The 20,969-nt window shown below is 43.3% G+C and overlaps 2 protein-coding genes and 1 long non-coding RNA gene across 4 annotated transcripts; all 3 read right to left on the bottom strand.

Moving 5' to 3' along the window:
* Positions 1 to 992: 992 nt before the first annotated feature.
* LOC130379734 (low affinity immunoglobulin epsilon Fc receptor-like) lies at positions 993 to 4,877 on the bottom strand. Of its 2 annotated transcripts, XM_056586751.1 has the most exons (6): positions 4,721 to 4,877; positions 4,469 to 4,620; positions 3,542 to 3,880; positions 1,782 to 1,921; positions 1,573 to 1,676; positions 993 to 1,472 (listed from the first exon to the last, which is right to left on the bottom strand). In XM_056586751.1, exons 2-6 carry the CDS (start codon positions 4,551 to 4,553, stop codon positions 1,346 to 1,348), a joined length of 795 nt encoding a protein of 264 aa, XP_056442726.1. In that variant the 5' UTR covers positions 4,554 to 4,620; positions 4,721 to 4,877; the 3' UTR covers positions 993 to 1,345. The 2 variants fall into 2 exon arrangements, with proteins under 2 accessions (XP_056442726.1, XP_056442727.1); XM_056586752.1 differs by lacking the exon at positions 4,721 to 4,877 and having other exon boundaries at positions 4,469 to 4,665.
* A 987-nt stretch (positions 4,878 to 5,864) lies between these two features.
* LOC130379761 (uncharacterized) lies at positions 5,865 to 7,886 on the bottom strand. Its single transcript, XR_008895154.1, has 3 exons — positions 7,750 to 7,886; positions 6,619 to 6,690; positions 5,865 to 5,918 (listed from the first exon to the last, which is right to left on the bottom strand). It is a non-coding gene; the product is annotated as an uncharacterized LOC130379761 (long non-coding RNA).
* A 3,842-nt stretch (positions 7,887 to 11,728) lies between these two features.
* LOC130379726 (macrophage mannose receptor 1-like) lies at positions 11,729 to 20,917 on the bottom strand. The gene is made up of 11 exons (XM_056586742.1): positions 20,485 to 20,917; positions 17,072 to 17,221; positions 15,844 to 15,915; positions 15,439 to 15,489; positions 14,598 to 14,740; positions 14,317 to 14,420; positions 14,065 to 14,216; positions 13,156 to 13,482; positions 12,583 to 12,722; positions 12,366 to 12,469; positions 11,729 to 12,265 (listed from the first exon to the last, which is right to left on the bottom strand). Exons 2-11 carry the CDS (start codon positions 17,160 to 17,162, stop codon positions 12,133 to 12,135), a joined length of 1,317 nt encoding a protein of 438 aa, XP_056442717.1. The 5' UTR covers positions 17,163 to 17,221; positions 20,485 to 20,917; the 3' UTR covers positions 11,729 to 12,132.
* Between the last annotated feature and the right edge of the window lie 52 nt (positions 20,918 to 20,969).

Here is a 20,969-nt window from a genome sequence, read left to right as displayed (position 1 = left end):
CCTACAACAGCGCGCCGTCCAGACTACGTCACACACGCGCGTCCATGAGAATCTCGCGGACTCGCAACCGGCGGGGGGAGTGAGTGTGTTTAGAGGGAGAGACGTCGGAGGCGCACAGAGCTTTTGGCCGTGATATTATACAATTATATTATATTATATTATATTATATAATATTATATTATATTATATATAGAGCTCCGGGAGTCGCAAACGGCAACAATCACTTTCTCCTCCATGCTGCAGTTCACCCCGGACAGCACTGCACGGAGTTTGACGGTTGAACGCTGATTGGCTGTTTACGTTACACATGTCACTCAGTGGCCACGCTGTTGAACGCTGATTGGCTGTCATCACGAGAAATTAAAATACATTTCAACTCGAGCGAATTTGTCGCACAATGTGGCACTCAAATATTCTTTAAATGAAATTAAAAGAGAAGTAATACTGAAGTCAATCTGTAGAAGCACTGTCGTAAGGCTGCAGAAGTACTGATTAGTGAAGTGGTACTGTATCATTACTGTTGTAGTATGTTACCCTAGTAGTACTGAAGTTGTAGTTCAGTGGTAGGTACTGTGTAGAGTAGCACAGTGCCGCCGCTCCCATAACGCGCACTACGCGCTGCGCGTAGGGCCTCAAGTCCTGAGGGGGCCCCCAAAAAAAAATAAAAAAATCTTACTTGTATACTTCTGGTTTTAAGTTTGTATTTATGGATAACTATTTAATTTAAAAGATTTTGGACATTCCAATACTTGTGTGTACTGTAGGTATGTTTTGGCTGTTCTGTGAACTGTGTTTACAAAGTAGATTTAACTTTTGCGTTTTAATAAAATGTTAAACCGGCAGAAACCAATTCTTTTTTTCGGGGGGGGGGGGCAGCGGCACTGAGTCAGTAGTATTGGAGTACAACTGATATACTTTTTCTGACAGTATTAGTACTTTAGTATTCATCTATTTATCTGTACCAAGATAGAATGAATTGTAAAGGTCAAGATCAGATGGTACTTTATTGTTCTGACAGGTTAAAGTACAGTAAGTACAGTACAGAGGAAATATAGCCTTGATTATTTTCAAGCGAAAGTTTTGGATGGAACAAAATTCAAATCTGTATTGAGAGTTGGCGATGCTTAAGCTCAACAGAGACGTGTTGGCCTACCTCAAATATAAGTAGTATCGTATAATGTAGAGGGAATAGAAAGGATCAATGTCTCAACCGACCAATACAAACAAAGCCTACAGAGGCTCTTTGTTCAGGACAGCATCCAGATGTTCAAGGACTGCAACCTTCTCAAGGATCCGGAAGTAAAGCGCGGCACACAATCCATCATACCAGCCTCTGTCCCAAATACTACACCGTCTTCTCACAGATCCATTCATTTTGAGAGGCACAGGGTGTAGGAATCAACTGGCTGTTGCCAACTAATGCACAGGCTTCTGTGATAGTTGGATGGTTTGGTTCACCGGACAGCCAGGAACTGAAACGAGAAGGAATATAAAGTTGAGCCCAGTGTTAAGGCGATATCACCCTGTCACTCTCAGAGAAGAGAGGCTGCTGAATGGAGTCATCAGCATTACCTTGAAGTCACGTTGGTACCATCCACCCACTTCCAGGTCCCCTCTGTGTCTCGGTCCAGTCTCAGTCCAATCCAGGTTCCGAGCCACCATTTGGTAGCCAACTCCTGTTTCAAATATGAATAACAGCTGCTGTCATGAACACACACCTGGCTGATTGAAACATTTAACCACACAGACACACACACGCAGACAGACACAGCCTCTGTTACCTCTTCTACTTTGCTGTTGATAACCACCAGGTCTGCGTTTCTTTGCAGGCAGTCGTCTCTACTGGCCGTCCAGTTCCTCTTAGTCATTGAAACAAAGTAGAGACTCTGGTTGACAATACCCCAGCCCTCTGGTGTCAATTCTGTTGAATGTAAAGAAAGACCTTGAGAAGTAGACCACAATAGAAACCTGACCTTTAGTAGGCAACAATATAAACCTGAGCTTGTGTAGTAGACCACAATAGAAACCTGACCTTTAGTAGGCACCAATATAAACCTGAGCTTGTGCAGTAGACCACAATAGAAACCTGACCTTTATTAGGCAACAATATGAACATACCTTAAAGGTCTCATGGCATGAAAATCTCACTTTATGAGGTTTTCTGATCTAAATATGAGTTCCCCTAGCCTGCCTATGGTCCCCCAGTGGCTTAAACTTGCGTTTGGTGTAAAACGAGCACTAGGTATTTTGCTCGCCTTTGAAAAAACGGAGGCTCAAGCGCGCTGATTTGGAATCTCGTCCAATGTCATCATAAAGGATCTAAGCTCCTCCCCTTCTCTGCCTTGCCCGCCAAGAGAATTGTGCCCGCCAATGAGACACGACCGTGCGAGCGTGTGTGTGTGTGTGTGTGTATCTGTCTGTCTGTCTGTCTGTCTGTCTGTCTGTCTGTCTGTCTGTCTGTCTGTCTGTCTGTCTGTCTGTCTGTCTGTCTGTCTGTCTGTCTGTCTGTCTGTCTGTCTGTGTGGTGTGCGATTGGTGTTATGGCGCATAACACGTTAGTTCTTTGACGTCTCTTGTATTTCCACAACAAGACTGTAGTTGGGGTTATCTCAGCCATGGTTGAGAAGGTATTGGGGGAATGGAACTTTGGCTTTGACTCCCTGAAGTACATGAACTACGACATGCTGCCTGCCGCCGGTTGCCGTGGGGCACCACCGCCGCAAAGCACCACCGCCCGGCAGCAGGCAACGAGCGGTTCAGTCTACTTCAGATTGGCGTGGAAGTGGAAGAACCAGAGACGTCGGAGAACCCGACGCGGTCGTTTGAGATTCATAATATCGTCTGGAGGCTCACACAGCTTTTCGCCCTGATAATATCTATTATATGATATAGATATCTATGTATAATATGATATTATAAAGCTCCAGGAATCCTGTGTGTTCTAGAATATTTACAGAACACGGCTAAAGGCTGTGTGCACCTCGCCATTGCGATACATCCACTGTAAACAGGGCGCATGGTACCATGGCAGCAAGCTGCTCAGGGCCACACCCCCACCCTCCTCCTTGACCCGCCTCTCTCCTCCTCATTTGCATTAAAGCTACAGACACCGAAACGGCGCATTTTGGGAAAGCTCAATGTGCGACTAGCTCGCAGTGGCTGTAATTCTGCACTACGGCCGAACGTCTTGAAATACTGTGTTTGGGGCCCACTTATATCCATATTAAAGCGTCCATAAAGTAGCATGCAATGGGACCTTTAATAGACAAACTTAAATGCCTGACTTTGTGTAGCAGAACACACTACAAACCTGACCGTGTGTAGTAGAACACACTAGAAACCGGGCCCTTGTGTAGTAGACCCCAATAGAGACGTGGCCTTATGTATTAGGTCACAATATAGAGAGCTTGTTCAGTAGCTACGTTATAGCTACTAAATAACGTAGCTACCCAGCTAAAGTAGATAAGTTATAGCAGAACTCCTGATCCAGCAGTCCTACTATGTTATTGCAGAACATCTGATCCAGCAGTCCAGTTCTTACCAATGACAAACAGCGTGGAAGTCTTATTGGCTGTGCCAGCGCTGTTGTTCGCCAAGCAGCTGATCGTGTCCACACCAGGCCTCAGACTTCTAATGATGAGGACCTCCCCATTCACAAAGGCTAAAGGCTCTGATTTGTTGCCTGTCCTGTCCCTCTTCATGGGTTGGCCGTTGTGTAGCCACTCGATGGAGGGTTTTGGCTGGCCACTGGCACGGCAGGAGAAGGACATTATTTCGCCCATGAGCACAAAATAAGTATCATCGAATGATGTGATAGAGGGTACCTCCTCCTCCTCCTCTACCTCCTCCTCTTCCTCCTCCTCCTTCTCCTTGGGCATCCCTGAAAGGAAGACGAGATGAGTGAACTTTGTTCTACAACAGGAATGCAAACAGCTTCAATCACCATTTATACATTTAGAACTTCCACAGCCATTTAGTGTGCAGTGAACATGAACCCCTTAAATGTGTTCAAATGGCCGGCGAGTGTACTGAAACGTTTACCAATGGCAGTAGTCATTTTTTATTCACTATATTTATTTTCCACATGCAACCCAGAACAGAAGGTTGTGAGATGGGACATTAGTGTTCAAACGTTATAGCACTGATTGGTCTGGGAAGAGGCCCCAATCCGCAAGGCGGAGGACCAACGCTGGGAGGCATTTACCTTTAAAGGGAGTGGCTAACTAGGGCTCTTTATATGAAGGCAGCACCACCAATCACCATTGAGCAAGCCTAGATTAGGCGTCGTCATCTCAGACCATGCATTACTACTATTTAATTACTCAGTTATGCCAGCTAAAAGGGTCCTTTCCGTGTGGCGAAGTTTGGGTTAAGTTGAACTTAACCCAAACTTTAGCATCAACTTAAGTTACACAAGCAGCAGTTCGAAGAAACACCTTAAAACAATAATTAGTAAGAGTCTTCAGACCCTCTTTGTTCAGTTCAGCTTCCAGATGTTCCAGGACGTTGACCTTCTCACAGATCCAGTTGTTTTGAGATGCACATGGACCCATCACCAATTGGTCAGCTGTTACTGCACAGGCATCATAGCCATACGGAAAGATTGGTACTTGCCAGGTACTGAAACCATAAAAAGTAGAAAGTTGAGCCCAGTGTTGAGGTGATATCACTCTGTTGCTCTCAGAAAGGAGAGGGTCCTGGATGGAGTCATCAGCCTTACCTTGAAGTCAAGTTGGTACCATCCACCCACTTGTAGATCCCCTTTGTTTCTCGGCCAAACTGAAGTCCAATCCAGGAACCTTCCTCCAATTTTGCAACAAACACCTGTTTCAAATATTGATAGTATCTGTTGTCATGAAAACACTGCTCTCACACACACACACACACACACACACACACACACACACACACACACACACACACACACACACACACACACACACACACACACACACACACACACACACACACACACACACACACACACACACAAACACAGACACACACACACACACACACACACAGCCTCTGTTACCTCTTCTTCTTTGCTGTTGATAACTAGCAGGTCTGCGTCTTTGTTCAGACAGAAGTCTCTGCTGGCCTTCCAGTTCTTCTTGGTTGTAGAAATAAAGTAGAGACTCTGGTCGAAATATAGCCAGCCCCGTCGTGTCACACCAGCTGTTGAATTTAAAGGAAAACCTTCATAACCATATAACCTTTGTTATGTTACTGTTTTAATTACATGTGACCCAGAAATACCTCTAGAGACCTGACCGTGTGAATAGACCACAATAGAGACCTGACCTTGAGTATTCTCCACAATAGATACATGACCTTGATTATAGACGACAATAGAGACCTGACCTTGTGTAGTAGACCACAATAGAAACCTGAAGTCACAGAGCTACTGCAAGGTCTGCTGATTGCCCATTTGTTCATGAAAGAAAAAAATATATAGCGTGTTACCCCGGCAAACTTTAAAAGTTCCTTGTGTACTACAATTGAGGGTCCTCGTAGGTTTGTGAGTGAGCCCTCAGCGTTTGGAGCGCATGACAGAGAAGCTCCTCTGTTCTGGCTCTACGGCTCTCCCTGCTGGAGAAGACTCACAACAAATACAGTACCAGGATGCTAGCAGTACAACACTGTCGATGCGCTTTGAGCCTGACTATAGATTTATTTATATTTTTAGTATGAGAGGATTTTCAAACCTAAATCCTAAAAGCCGAAAGTATTTTTGCAAGAATGTTTAATATCGTGCCTAATCTAGTAACATTGAAATCGATAATATATATATTTATATATATAATATATATATATTTATATAATATATATATTATATATTTTAATACAATATATAAAAAACTCACCAAGTGAATCCATCAGGTGCTCTTTCCCCTTCGTCCAAGATGTCTCTGAGTCTAGGACAGGAGAGAGGAGTACCGAAGAAATGAGCTCTAAACCAGAACAGAATAGTCTCTGAACAGAGACTATTCAAAAGTCCATCCACGCTTTAGTGGTTATTATGAACAAGGAGTTGAATTAGGATCAGGGTTATCTGAGACCAGAGTTTTAGTTGCAGGTGTTACTCTTTCACTGCAATCTTTATGTTGCAATATTATTATTATTGTTATTTAAGTACCATTATCATGGATTATGTTTTGTTATCATTGTTTTACTAATAATAACATTGTGGATTATTATTATTCATATATCATTATTATGACCAGTATTCTTAATAATAAAGGATTAATTCATTCATATCCGTCCTTCGGAGGAGACGTAAAACCGAGGTCCTGACTCACTGAGGTCATAAAAGATCCCAGGGCACTTATCACAAAGAGTAGGGGTTTCCCCGGTGTTCTGGCCCAATCAGGCTCATTCAATCTGGCCCCCTAATCATCCTCCTGTGTAGTTGGCTGACTCATTAATTCCCTCACTCTCCACTTCAAGCAGGTGTGTGGTGAGCGTTCTGGTGCAGATTGGATCACCCAAGTGGGTGCTACATACTGGTGGTGGTTTGTGAGGTCCCCCCTTCATTGTAAAGCGTGTTTGAGTGTATAGAAAAGCGCTATATAAATTCAATCCATTATTATTATTATTATTATTATTTAGACTCACAGAGGCGCAGGGAGATGTTGAGAGTGGCTTGTAGAAAACACAGCAGAGCGACACAGACGTACAGCTTTAGAACTGTTCAGAGAAAGGACACACACAAACACACACACACACACACACACACACACACACACACACACACACACACACACACACACACACACACACACACACACACACACACACACACACACACACACACACAATGATGTACATCCTGATATATTAAAACTGCATGGATATCGGTCACACTCCAGACATTGATTACATTAATCAATTAATTAGCTGATGCTTTTGTCCAAAGCGACTCCCAATAAGTGCATTCAACGATGAAGGTACAACCCAGACGTTCATAAAGAGTTCATAAAACTCATCATATAGGCAAAAGTGCTACATTATAAGAAAATTAGATAGAGATGTTGTTGTTTTATTATTATTATTATTATTATTATTCATGAGTGGAATACCCTAACTAGCTCCCTCACTTTTACACAACACTACTAACAAAATAATCTTCCAGGGGAGAATGCAGGAACCGCCTACATTGATTCTGCACTGATCTTATTTCTAGCCGGTACTCATCTGGACACTGATATTCAATTGATGTGCACGTATAGCACACAATATTTAGTTTGTTGTCTATTTGTCTACCTCACTTATTTCTAAACCCTGGCTACGGCTCTGACTGTACCTCTGGTGAGGACTGTACCTCTGGTGAGATGTACTATCTATATCTCTGTAATGTAAGCTAACAAGTATTAATGAAAATAATAAACATGTGATTCCTAAAGCTGCACTCTGTCATTTGTTGTAGCTACTCAATATTGACTGATCATATCAATGTAAGTTTTCAGACCCAATGACCTGTGATTATGTCCATACATATATAACGAAACACACGTCTGCGGGAGAAAACTAGTAAAAGATCATAACTCACGGTTGGGTCGTTTGGTCTTGAAACATAAATGTTTATCGTTTGCCTTGAACGTACACATGAATCGGTCTACAGGAGCAGCAGGTTGGGCACTTTGGCCTCAAACATTGACCAAATCTAATTCTTGAGATTAATTGAACATAAAATGTATTTTATTACTGGTGGTTTATTCACTCAAAATCCTCTAAAAAGGCTCCTACCAGATCTCCCCTTCCTGGTCCGCCTCCTGTCCAGAGACGTGTCCTCAGGTTCCTCAGGGGGTCCAGGGTCCAGCTCAAGGACGGGCTCCATGGTTCCTCTCTGGACGGCTCCACTCCTTCAGCTCTCAGGCTTCAGCCCGGCTTTATCAGCTGGAGGAACCACGTCACATGTTTTAATCCTGAGCAATCATCTGCTTTCATTCTGAACCATCACTGTCAGCCGATCATTTTCACACACACACAAACACACACACACACACACACACACACACACACACACACACACACACACACACACACACACACACACACACACACACACACACACACACACACACACACACACACACACACACACACACACACCATAAAACTCGCTCACTCACTCACTCACTCACTCAAAGCTCCTGCAAAGCCACCAACCCTTTCCTCCTGTAAAACTGGCTATGCAAATGATATACACACAGACATACTATACTAGAAGGTAGAGCAAATGTCTAGGAGGGGTCAAGCGGTATACTAGAAGGTAGAGGTCATGTCTAGGAGGGGTCAGACTGTATACTAGAAGGTAGAGGTCATGTCTAGGAGGGGTCAAGCGGTATACTAGAAGGTAGAGGTCATGTCTAGGAGGGGTCAAGCGGTATACTAGAAGGTAGAGGTCATGTCTAGGAGGGGTCAAGCGGTATACTAGAAGGTAGAGGTCATGTCTAGGAGGGGTCAAGCTGTTTACTAGAAGGTAGAGGTCATGTCTAGGAGGGGTCAAGCTGTATACTAGAAGGTGGAGGTCATGTCTGGGGTCAAGCTGTATACTAGAAGGTGGAGGTCATGTCTAGGAGGGGTCAAGCTGTATACTAGAAGGTGGAGGTCATGTCTAGGAGGGGTCAAGCTGTATACTAGAAGGTGGAGGTCATGTCTAGGAGGGGTCAAGCTGACCTTGTGGTCTGCTGTCCCCAGACGCCGTTCTGTCCCACTGTCCTTGTATCTTACTACAATATCGCTGCACTTAACGGGCGAGATTCATGTAGCCTACGCTTGGTCATGCTTTTAAATCAATTTAAACAGTAATAAAGACGTAGGTAAACAGGAAACTTTTTCGTAGGAACAAAACATTAGTTCCATGCGCTTGCAGCACATTAACACATTCTAATTACACATTACACATGGGTTCAATCACATTTAACCTTTTAACCCAACATGAATTATTATCTATTTATTTATTACATGAAATTGAAGTATTGATTTTTAAGCGTGCATAATGAAAGAAAACTTATTTATGCAACGTCACATACAAGGACCGTTATTTATCTTCTGGTCATGCATTTCATCATCTACAGATATGTTGGGTTACAGATCGCTTCAGTCATGCTATCTGTTCCAAAAAAGTGTATCTTTCCGATTCACATCTCCCGTTCCAAAAAAGTAATCAGTCAGTACCGCAACATCTTATCTATCAATCAAGGGCGTGGATTTACGTGGGTCGGTTTTCACTGTCTTATCTGGTTATCACTGGTTATCAGTTGCTTGCTACATCCTATATAATCCGGGTAACCAAACAGAGGCCTAGCACAACTATGCTATGCTGGGGGGGGGGGGGGGGGGGCTTGGGTAGAGGTGCTGCTGCGTTCTAGCTGGAGAAGGGCATGTGTTCATTCTATTGAAGTCTACGCAATCCTATTAGCCCATAGCCTACTATTGTTGTTTTTATAATTGCCATTTCACTATTTTCCTCAAACTCATGCACTGAATAGTGACCTGGTTGTGTGTGTGTGCGTTTGGCACACACACACACACACACAGACACACACACACACACAGACACACACACACACACACACACACACACACACACACACACACACACACACACACACACACACACACACACACACACACACACACACACACACACACAGGATCTGGTATGAACCTGTTCTGTGAGCAGCTTGTAATCTTGTATAAATATTATGTTGAGTACATCAGTAAAGTATTTTTGGCTAGCGGTGTTAAAGGACTGCGGGACCCTCCCCCTAATCGCCCTGCAGTCAGTTCACTGAGGGACAGGTGTGTCCCAGCGATACTGCATCAGCAGGTGACCAGGTGGGAGCCAATGAGAGGTCATGCCTGCAGTAGCAGGTGTTGAGGTGTCCCGTTTCTCTGGATGTTTTACTGGTCGGTGGTTTCACTGAAGGCCAACACCACGATGTGATACCAGGGGAGAGGGCGGTCACCACCTCTCCTCTCACACGCTGGCTGGCGACACCTCTCCCACAAGGCATCTCTTGCAGGGTAAGTCAGGTCCTGTGGTGATCATAGGCGGGAATGTATCTGAGATAGAACATTTGTAAAGAATAAAACTGTGAGAGGGCCATACATTTTTTTTTTTTTATGGCCCTCTCACAGTTCCAAGAGGCTGCTAATTGGATAAGGTGGATGGAGCAGGTTTGATTACAGTAATTACTTTTAAAGGAGTAATCCACCCGACAAATCTTTATTTGTACTTACACTAGAACAAAATATGTTGGAACATTAAGCAATCATTACGGAAAATTGGCAAAAAATTTGAAAGCCCTCATTCTCAGGCTTCTAGATAGCAATGATTTTCTAAAGGGCTCATGCATTGTATAGGAGTATAAATATGTTCTTGATAGTAATGACGTTTTGGTCATTGTTTAATTATTGATCTGGAAATGATTAGTCATTATGGGAAGATGTGTTTGAAACTAGCACCTCATTTCTCATGAGATGTGCTAATACGTTTTTATCAGGTTATCGTATATTTACCTTTTTTTGATTTTACAGTATACTGTTGACAGGTAGGCGTTTTCCTTCTGCCTACCTTTCACAGCGGAATAATAACTCTAAGGAATGAAACAAACGTTCAGACGTTTATTTGAAAAACTGTGCACAACATGCTGCTCTCCGTGAGAGTCAGGTACCAAGAGGAGAGAAAGGGAACATCTCACTTATTAAAGGTGTCATCATTCACATGTGACTCCATGCCATATTTGGCGCAACAGCGCCTCCTCCTGGACAAATACAGCTAAATGCATCATACATTTAACCACTCTCAATATACATTTCTTGAGTCCTGTGATGCATTCTGCTATACAAGCCAAATGCACTGCATGGTTGGAGCCCCGTCCACGGGAAGTGTTTTTACTGTTGTATGCAATCAGTCATTGTTTATTTACATAGGGTTAGGGTTCATACAATAACACTAATGACATGCAGTATCATATATCGAAGGGAGGCTGAATTCCTTAATAGTATTAGATGCCTTGATGCAAGACCCACTGATAAGCATCATAACCCCGACATCCCTTTGACTGTCAATATATAACCAATCGCTATAGCCTATAGTCGTTCTGGGCTTCGCAATGGGTTATGGTAACCATTAACGTAGTAAACGGTACCTTGAGATGCCCGCATCTTGCTCGGGTAACTGCCGGTCCACTTCCTTCGCATGCTGCTCTCTGCTGCCCCCCGTGGACGTCCACTACGACGTCTCAAAGATATTCAAAATGATTTTCTTTCACCAATCACCTATTTTTAATCATTTTAGCTCGAGTTGCTGAGGCAAACATTTTAAGATATATATTTTTTATTTAATTTTTTATCCAAAGTTAAGGTGGCTTTATGTTTGATTTTGCTGGCGGGTTGGAGAATAATGGTGGGGGAACTGCAGGGTTGAGACCCACGGTCAAGAGGATGAAAGCGGATTGATTTTATCTTATTAGAACATTGGGCTCTCCTCTCACATATTCTTTAAATGAAATTCAAAGAGAAGTAATAATGAAGTCAATCTGTAGAAGTATTGTCGTAAGGCTGCAGAAGTACTGATTAGTGAAGTGGTACTGTATCATTACTGTAGTAGTATGTTACCCTAGTGGTACTGAAGTTGTAGTTCAGTGGTAGGTACTGAGTAGAGTAGCGTAGTAGTATTGGAGTAGAACTGTAATACTTTTATTGACAGTTTTAGTACTTTAATATTTATCTGTACCAAGATAAAAATGCATTGAAAGGTCAAGATCAGATGGTACTTTATTGTTCTTACAGGTGAAACTACAGTAATTACATCACAGAGGAAATATAGCCTTGATAATGTTCAAGCGAAAGTTTTGGATGCAACAAAATTCAAATCTGTAATGAGCTTTGGCGATGCTTAAGCTCAACAGAGACGTGTTGGCCTACCTCAAATATAAGTAGCATCGTATAATGTGCAGAGAATAGAAAGGATCAACTTCTCAACCGACCAATCCAAACAAAGCCTACAGACGCTCTTTGTTCAGGACGGCATCCAGATGTTCAAGGACTGCAACCTTCTCACAGATCCGGAAGTAAAGCTCGGCACATAATCCTTCATACCAGCCTCTGTCCCAAATACTACACGAGTCTAGTCTTCTCACAGATCCAATTATTTTGAGAGGCACAGGGTGTAGGAATCAACTGGCTGTTGTCACCTAATGCACAGGCTTCTGTGATAGTTGGAAGGTTTGGATGACCGGACAGCCAGGAACTGAAACGAGAAGGAATATAAAGTTGAGCCCAGTGTTAAGGTGATATCACCCTGTCACTCTCAGAGAAGAGAGGCTGCTGAATGGAGTCATCAGCATTACCTTGAAGTCACGTTGGTACCATCCACCCACTTCCAGGTCCCCTCTGTGTCTCGGTCCAGTCTCAGTCCAATCCAGGTTCTGAGCCACCATTTGGTAGCCAACTCCTGTTTCAAATATGAATAACAGCTGCTGTCATGAACACACACCTGGCTGAATGAAACATTTAACCACACAGACACACACACACACACACGCAGACAGACACAGCCTCTGTTACCTCCTCTACTTTGCTGTTGATAACCACCAGGTCTGCGTTTCTTTGCAGGCAGTCGTCTCTACTGGCTGTCCAGTTCCTCTTAGTCATTGAAACAAAGTAGAGACTCTGGTTGAAAATCCTCCAGCCCTCTGGTGTCAATTCTGTTGAATGTAAAGAAAGACCTTGAGAAGTAGACCACAATAGAAACCTGACCTTTAGTAGGCAACAATATAAACCTGAGCTTGTGTAGTAGACCACAATAGAAACCTGACCTTTAGGAGGCAACAATATAAACCTGAGCTTGTGTAGTAGACCACAATAGAAACCTGACCTTTAGGAGGCAACAATATAAACCTGAGCTTGTGTAGTAGACCACAATAGAAACCTGACCTTTAGTAGGCAACAATATAAACCTTACTTTAATAGACCAACTTAAATGCCTGACCTTGTGTAGTAGACCACAATATAAACCTGACCTTGTTTAGTAGACCACAATAGAGACGTGGCCTTGTGTATTTGGTCAAAATAGAGACCTTGTGTAGTAGAATACAATGCGTAATTGCAGAACATCTGATCCAGCAGTCCAGTTCTTACCAACGACTAACAGCATGGCGGTCTTATTGGCTGTGCCAGCGCTGTTGTTCGCCAAGCAGCTGATCATGTCCACACCAGGCCTCACACTTCTAACGATGAGGTCCTCCCCCTCCACTATGACTAAAGGCTCTGGTTTGTTGTCTGTCCTGTCCCTCTTCACAGGCCGGCCGTTGTATAGCCACTCGATGGTGGGTTTTGGCTGGCCACTGGCACGGCAGTATATGATGACTGTGTCGCCCAAGGACCCAATATAATTATCATTGAATGCTGTGATAGCGGGTACCTCCTTCTCCTCCTCCTCCTCTTCCTCCTTCTCCTTGGGCATCCCTGAAAGGAAGACGAGATGAGTGAACTTTGTTCTACAACAGGAATGCAAACAGCTTCAATCACCATTTATACATTTAGAACTTCCACAGCCATTTAGTGTGCAGTGAACATGAACCCCTTAAAAATGATCAAATGGCCGGCGAGTGTAATGAGGTCAACACTGAGACGTTTACCAATGGCAGTAGTCATATTTTATCCACTGTATTCATTTTCTACCTGCAACGCAGAACAGAAGGTTATGTGATGGGACATTAGTGTTCAAACGTTATAGTACTGATTGGTCTGGGAAGAGGCCCCAATCCGCAAGGCGGAGGACCAACGCTGGGAGGCATTTACCTTTAAAGGGAGTGGCTAACTAGGGCTCTTTATGTGAAGGCAGCACCCCCAATCACAATTGAGAAAGCCTAGAGTAGGCGTCGTCATCTCAGACCATGCATTACTACTATTTAATTACTCAATTATGCAAGCTAAAAGGGTCCTTTCTGTGTGGCGAAGTTAGGGTTAAGTTGAACTTAAGCATCAACTTAAGTTACACAGTTCAAAGAAACACCTTAAAACAATAATTAATAAGAGTCTTCAGACCCTCTTTGTTCAGTTCAGCTTCCAGATGTTCCAGGACATTGACCTTCTCACAGATCCAGTTGTTTCGAGAGTCACACGACCTCGTCTCCAATTGGTCAGCTGTTACTGCACAGCCATCATAGCCATACGGAGAGATTGGTACATGCCAGGTACTGAAACCAGAAAAGGTAGAAAGTTGAGCCCAGTGTTGAGGTGATATCACTCTGTTGCTCTCAGAAAGGAGAGGGTCCTGGATGGAGTCATCAGCCTTACCTTGAAGTCAAGTTGGTACCATCCACCCACTTGTAGATCCCCTTTCTTCCTCGGCCAATCTGAAGTCCAATCCAGGAACCTCCCTCCAATTTTGCAACAAATCCCTGTTTCAAATATTAATAGTATCTGTTGTCACGACAACACTGCTTTCACACACACACACACACACACACACACACACACACACACACACACACACACACACACACACACACACACACACACACACACACACACACACACACACACACACACACACACACACACACAGCCTCTGTTACCTCTTCTTCTTTGCTGTTGATAACTAGCAGGTCTGCGTCTTTGTTCAGACAGAAGTCTCTGCTGGCCATCCAGGTCTTCTTGGTTGTAGAAATAAAGTAGAGACTCTGGTCAAAATATAGCCAGCCCCGGCGTGTCACACCACCTGTTGAATGTAATGGAAAACCTTTCTAATCATATAACCTTTGTTATGTTACTGTTTTAATTACATGTGACCCAGAAATAACTCTAGAGGATAGAGACCTGACCGTGTGACTAGACCACAACAGAGACCTGACCTTGAGTATTCTCCACAATAGATACATGACTTTGATTATAGACGACAATAGAGACCTGACCTTGTGTAGTAGACCATAATAGAAACCTGAAGTCACAGAGCTACTGCAAGGTGCGATTTGTTTGGGGGGGATGGAAGGTATCCCCCACCTCAGATCTTTTTTTGGGGGGGAAATTTAATTTTTCATGTCTTTTTAGTTTGTATTAAAAGAAAGAAAAAATATATAGCATGTTAACCCCGCAAACTTTAAAAGTTCCTTTTGTACTACAATTGAGGGTCCTCGTCGGTTTGTGAGTGAGCCCTCAGCGTTTGGAGCGCATGACAGAGAAGCTCCTCTGTTCTGGCTCTACGGCTCTCCCTGCCGGAGAAGACTCACAACAAATACAGTACCAGGATGCTAGCAGTACAACACTGTCTATGCACTTTGAGCCTGACCATAGATTTATTTATATTTTTAGTATGAGAGGATATTCCAACATAAATCCCAAAAGAAGAAACTATTTTTGTAAGTAAGTTTAATATCATGACTAATCTAGTAACATTGAAATCGATTATAAAAAACTCACCAAGTGAATCCATCAGGTGCTCTCTCCCTTTCGTCCAAGATGTCGCTGAGTCTAGGACAGGAGAGAGGAGTACCGCAGAAATGAGCTCCAAACCAGAACAGAATAGTCTCTGAACAGGACCCGCAGCCAATCAAACTCAAAGTCCTTTAGTGGTTATTACGAACAAGGAGTTGAATTAGGATCAGGGTTATCTGAGACTGATGTTTTAGTTGTAGTAGGTGTTACTGTTTCACTGCAATCTTTATGTTGTAATATTATTATTATTGTTATTTCAGCCATCATTATCATGGATTATGTTTTGTTATCATTGTTTTACTAATAATAACATTGTGGATTATTATTATTCATATATCATTATTATGACCAGTATTCTTAATAATAAATGATTAATTAATTTAGACTCACGGAGGCGCAGGGAGATGTTGAGAGTGGCTTGTAGAAAACACAGCAGAGCGACACAGACGTACAGCTTTAGAACTGTTCAGCGGCAGGACACACACACACACACACACACACACACACACACACACACACACACACACACACACACACACACACACACATACATACACAAACACACACACACACACACACACACACACACACACACACACACACACACACACACACACACACACACATACATACACAAACACACACACACACACACACGCACACACACACACACACACACACACACACACACACACACACACACACACACACACACACACGCACACACACACACACACACACAAACAGTGATGTACATTCTGATATATTAAAACTGCATGGATATCATTCACAGTCCAGACATTAATTGCATTAATTACATAAATTAATTAGCTGATGCTTTTGTCCAAAGCGACTCCCAATAAGTGCATTCAACGATGAAGATACAACCCAAAAACTCATGAAGAGTTCATGAAACTCATCACTCATCACATTATAAGGACAATAGATTGAGATGTTGTATTCTTAAAACATGTATATAGTTTTATTATTATTATTATTCATGAGTAGAATAAGCTAACTAGCTCCCTCACTTTTACACAACACTAACAAAATAATCTTCCAGGGGAGAATGCAGGAACCTATTGGTTCGGGATCGATCTTATTTCAAGACAGGTACTTATCTGGACACTGATATTCTATTGATGTGCACAAATAGCACTCAATATTTAGTTTGTTGTCTATTTGTCTACCTCACTTATTTCTAAACCCTGGCTACGGCTCTGACTGTCACTCTGCTGAAGATATAAGAACACTTTATTGAGATGTACTATCTATATCTCTGTAATGTAAGCTGCCACTAACAAGTATTAATGAAATAATAAACATGTGTTTCCTACAGCTGCACTCTGTCATTTGTTGTAGCTACTCAATATTAACTGATCACATAAATGTAAGTTTATCAGACCCAATGACCTGTGATTGTGTCCATACATACATGAAACACACGTCTGCGTCGTTTGGTCTGGAAGCAAATTTTTATCGTTTGCCTTGAACATACACATAAATCATTATGCCAGCATCATTTCCTTGGCGCAGCAGGTTGGGCACTTTGGCCTCAAACGTTGGTATTTTATTACTGATTGTTTATTCACTCTAAATCCTCTCAAAAGGCTCCTACCAGATCTCCCCTTCCTGGTCCGCCTCCTGTCCAGAGACGTGTCCTCAGGTTCCTCAGGGGGTCCAGGGTCCAGCTCAAGGACGGGCTCCATGGTTCCTCTCTGGACGGCTCCACTCCTTCAGCTCTCAGGCTTCAGCCCGGCTTTATCAGCTGGAGGAACCACGTCACATGTTTTAATCCTGACCAATCATCTGCTTTCATTCTGAACCATCACTGTCAGCAAATATTTTTTCTACTCTTATCATTTACATTTAGGGCATTTAGCAGGCGCTTTTATCCAAAGCGACATACTATAAATTATCAGACGCCATAATTGTACACACACACACACACACACACACACACACACACACACACACACACACACACACACACACACACACACACACACACACACACACACACACACACACACACACAGACTCAAACACACACTTAACACACTCTCACCAAATCACTCACTCACTCACTCACTCACTCACTCACTCACTCACTCACTCACTCACTCACTCACTCACTCACTCACTCACTCACTCACTCACTCACTCACTCACTCACTCACTCACTCACTCACTCACTCACTCACTCACTCACTCACTCACTCACTCACTCACTCACTCACTCACTCACTCACTCACACAAAGCTCCTGCAAAACCAACAACCCTTTCCTCCTGTAAAATTGGCTATGCAAATTATTTACATGCAGACATACTAAACTAGAAGGCAGTGGACATGTCTAGGAGGGGTCAAGCTGTATACTAGAAGGCAGTGGACATGTCTAGGAGGGGTCAAGCTGTATACTAGAAAGTATATGTAGGCGGTTCCTGCATTCTCCCCTGAAAGATTATTGTGTTAGTGTTGTGTAAAAGTGAGGGAGCTAGTTAGCTTATTCTACTCATGAATAATAATAAAACCATGTATTTTTAAGAATCCAACATCTCTATCTATCTATTCTTATAATGTAGCACTTTTGTCTCCATGATGAGTTTCAGAACTCTTCGTGAACTTTTTACCTGTAACCCAACATATCTTTAGATGATGAAATGCACGACCAGAAGATAATCAAAGGTCCTAGCTGTGAGGAAACATCCTGTGAGATCCACACGATACACTAGAAGTACCAGAGGCCAAGCTGCTGCTGACAGGAAACGCTACATACCCTCTTGCTGCAGATGTCAAACTCTGTCTGTCGGCCTCTCTCTCTCTGTTGGTCGAGGGATATTTAACCATGAAAATAAATGACGAGTTGATAAAGGGACAAATCAGGACCAAATCATGTCCATGGTGTTTTAGCTGAGTCTATGTAGTCTTTAAATCTGTAACCCTGAGCAACCGTTTCTGATCAAGTTAATGGAACAGATGGTCTTCACACAAATGATCATGATGATCTCATCAAAACCGAGCTCCTCCTAATCCCAGGGAAAGATTGCCCACACATGGACTTACTGGTCACCGTTGAGAACATCACTGTATCTCCTTCTCCAACTGCCAGAAACCTCGGTGTGGTATTGGACAATCAGTTATGCTGCATCGCAAACATCACTGCGGTGGCCCGATCCTGCAGATTTGCACTTTACAACATCCACAGAATCCGGCCCTTCCTCACAAGCAGCTCAGCTTCTAGTCCAATCACTGGTCATCTCCCGCCTCGACTACTGCAACTCACTCCTGGCTGGACTTCCTGCCTCTGCGATTAAACCTTTGCAGTGCATCCAGAATGCGGCAGCACGCCTCGTGTTCAACCTACCGAAGTTCTCCCATGTGACCCCCCTCTTCCGGGACTTCCACTGGCTCCCTGTAGTAGCTTAAGACGATGGTACTGGCATACAAGGCAGTCGATGGAACTGCCCCTGCCTACCTCCAAGCATTGGTAAAGCCACACACCCCAGCTCGAACCCTCCGCGCAACTACCTCAGCTGGACGCCTGGTACCGCCATCGCTAAGAGCTAGCAAAGGTCGATCAGCAAAGTCACAACTTTTCTCGGTTTTGGGACCTCAGTGGTGGAACGAGCTCCCTGCCATTCTCAGGACCGCAGAGTCGCTCACTACCTTCCGAAAAAAACTCAAGACTCACCTGTTCAGAGTCCACCTCGACTCTGCATAGCCACCCTCCCCCTTCTGGCCACCATTGTACATTGTATTGTATTGTGTTGTATTGTATTATAGTACTTCACTGTGTAGCAACTGCAGTAGCTGCTATCATTGCTGTAACACAGGGAATTGGTTAGCCTAGCGATTGTTGTACTTGCACTTGGTTCTATGAACATCCTTACTGTACTGACAGCGATATATTGTTGCACTTCTTATGACATATGTACTTATTGTAAGTCGCTTTGGATAAAAGCGTCTGCTAAATACCCTGAATGTAAATGCAGGTTCCCTGGTTCCTCAACACCCTGCAGGTTCCCTGGTTCCTCTACACCCCGCAGCTTCCCTGGTTCCTCTACACCCGCTGGTTCCCTGGTTCCTCTACACCCTGCATGTTCTATTGTTTCTCTAAAATACTGTTTGACGAAAGGCTAGTTGTAGATGTTCACTCTGATGCATCATCATGATCATTTGTGTGAAGACCATCTGTTCCATTAACTTGATCAGAAACAGTTGCTCAGGGTAACAGATTTAAAGACTACATAGACTCAGCTAAAACCCCATGGACATGATTTGGTCCTGATTGTTCCCTTTATCAACTCGTTATTTATTTTCATGTTTAAACATCCCTCGACCAACAGAGTGAGAGAGGCCGACAGACTGAGTTTGATATCTGCAGCTCACAGGATGTTTCCTCACAGCCAGGACCTTTTATTATCTTCTGGTCATCATCTAAAGATATGTTGGGTGACAGGTCGCTTCAGGGTCAGTCATGCTATCTGTGACAGGTACACATTTCCGTTCCAAAAAAGTAATCAGTCAGTACCGCAACATCTTGTCTATCTAATTATTCATATTTGTGTGTCCGTTTCTGAGTATTTTGTTTACGAAATCAGATTTTTTTTCCAATAATTGTTGAAGTACTTGGAATCACCTTTGGAGGGTTAAGATGGTTAGCAGCAGCAACCGGACTAAATGCAGTCGAGAGTTCCTCGAAAGTTTTTTGAGGTATTTCATTGATTCAGAAAAGCAGGGGAGATTTTTTTTACGTAAATACTTTTCTCAGAATTCTAGAACATTAAGTTGTTAAGTCAGAAATAATTTTCTCAAGTGAACCCATTACTCTTCCAACCAATCACAACCGTTTGTCTAATATGAGGCGGGATAAATACGATGACGGTCAGCGGAGCGCCGTAGAGACAAGTTGGCTGCCGCTGATAAAGAACGTTGTGTTGATTACGCTATCAAGGCAGTATAACGACTGCACTTTTATTGCGATAAAATATGTGTTTTTTTCGTAGCACGGTTACAGTCGCTACATCACCAGTTTCGTTGCTATGATTGGTTGAAGGCCTATCCAATCGCGTCCAGAGGCCTTTTGGTCTGCGCCCGTTGGTGACGCCCCTAATGGAATATTAACGGAGAGGTCCCAGGGGAGATCAGTTGGCAGTTCGTCCGGCGATGCCTGGCTACTATAGTTCAACACTGATTAGACATCCGTCCTCTTAGCTCTTTGATAGCACAGAAAGGCCTGTGGTTTTATTCAGTAGAAAATATATCAGAATATATGTGAGGCGGTACAGAAGATGTAAATGTTGGAGGGAGCAAAACACAAACACATTTTTACATGTAAAAAAAATCCCAAGACCCAAGAGGACAAACGATTAACAACCAAACTAAGACCACAACGTGTAGAAGAAACACCTTCTCCCCCAACCACCTTAGTTGGTCTTCAACAGCATTTCATTGCACACAACTCCCTCCCTCCTTCCTCCCTCCCTCCTCCCTCCCTCCCTCCCTCCCTCCCTC

This window comes from Gadus chalcogrammus, chromosome 3 (assembly GCF_026213295.1).
Source record: "Gadus chalcogrammus isolate NIFS_2021 chromosome 3, NIFS_Gcha_1.0, whole genome shotgun sequence".
Classification (NCBI taxonomy): domain Eukaryota; kingdom Metazoa; phylum Chordata; class Actinopteri; order Gadiformes; family Gadidae; genus Gadus; species Gadus chalcogrammus.
The sequence above is the reverse complement of the archived record's forward strand: the minus strand, read 5'-3'. Positions and strand labels throughout refer to the sequence as shown.

Excerpts from the sequence above, each read along its gene's own strand:
- LOC130379734 (XM_056586751.1), bottom strand. The coding sequence starts at position 4,553 with ATGGGTCCATGTGCATCTCAAAACAACTGGATCTGTGAGAAGGTCAAC. Across the intron at positions 3,881-4,468 it reads AGCTGAACTGAACAAAGAGG|GGATGCCCAAGGAGAAGGAG; the intron begins GTCTGAAGACTC and ends TCTTCCTTTCAG. Across the intron at positions 1,677-1,781 it reads TCAACAGCAAAGTAGAAGAG|GAGTTGGCTACCAAATGGTG; the intron begins GTAACAGAGGCT and ends TATTTGAAACAG.
- LOC130379726 (XM_056586742.1), bottom strand. The coding sequence starts at position 17,162 with ATGGAGCCCGTCCTTGAGCTGGACCCTGGACCCCCTGAGGAACCTGAG. Across the intron at positions 15,490-15,843 it reads CAACATCTCCCTGCGCCTCC|ACTCAGCGACATCTTGGACG; the intron begins GTGAGTCTAAAT and ends CTCCTGTCCTAG. Across the intron at positions 14,421-14,597 it reads TCAACAGCAAAGAAGAAGAG|GGATTTGTTGCAAAATTGGA; the intron begins GTAACAGAGGCT and ends TATTTGAAACAG.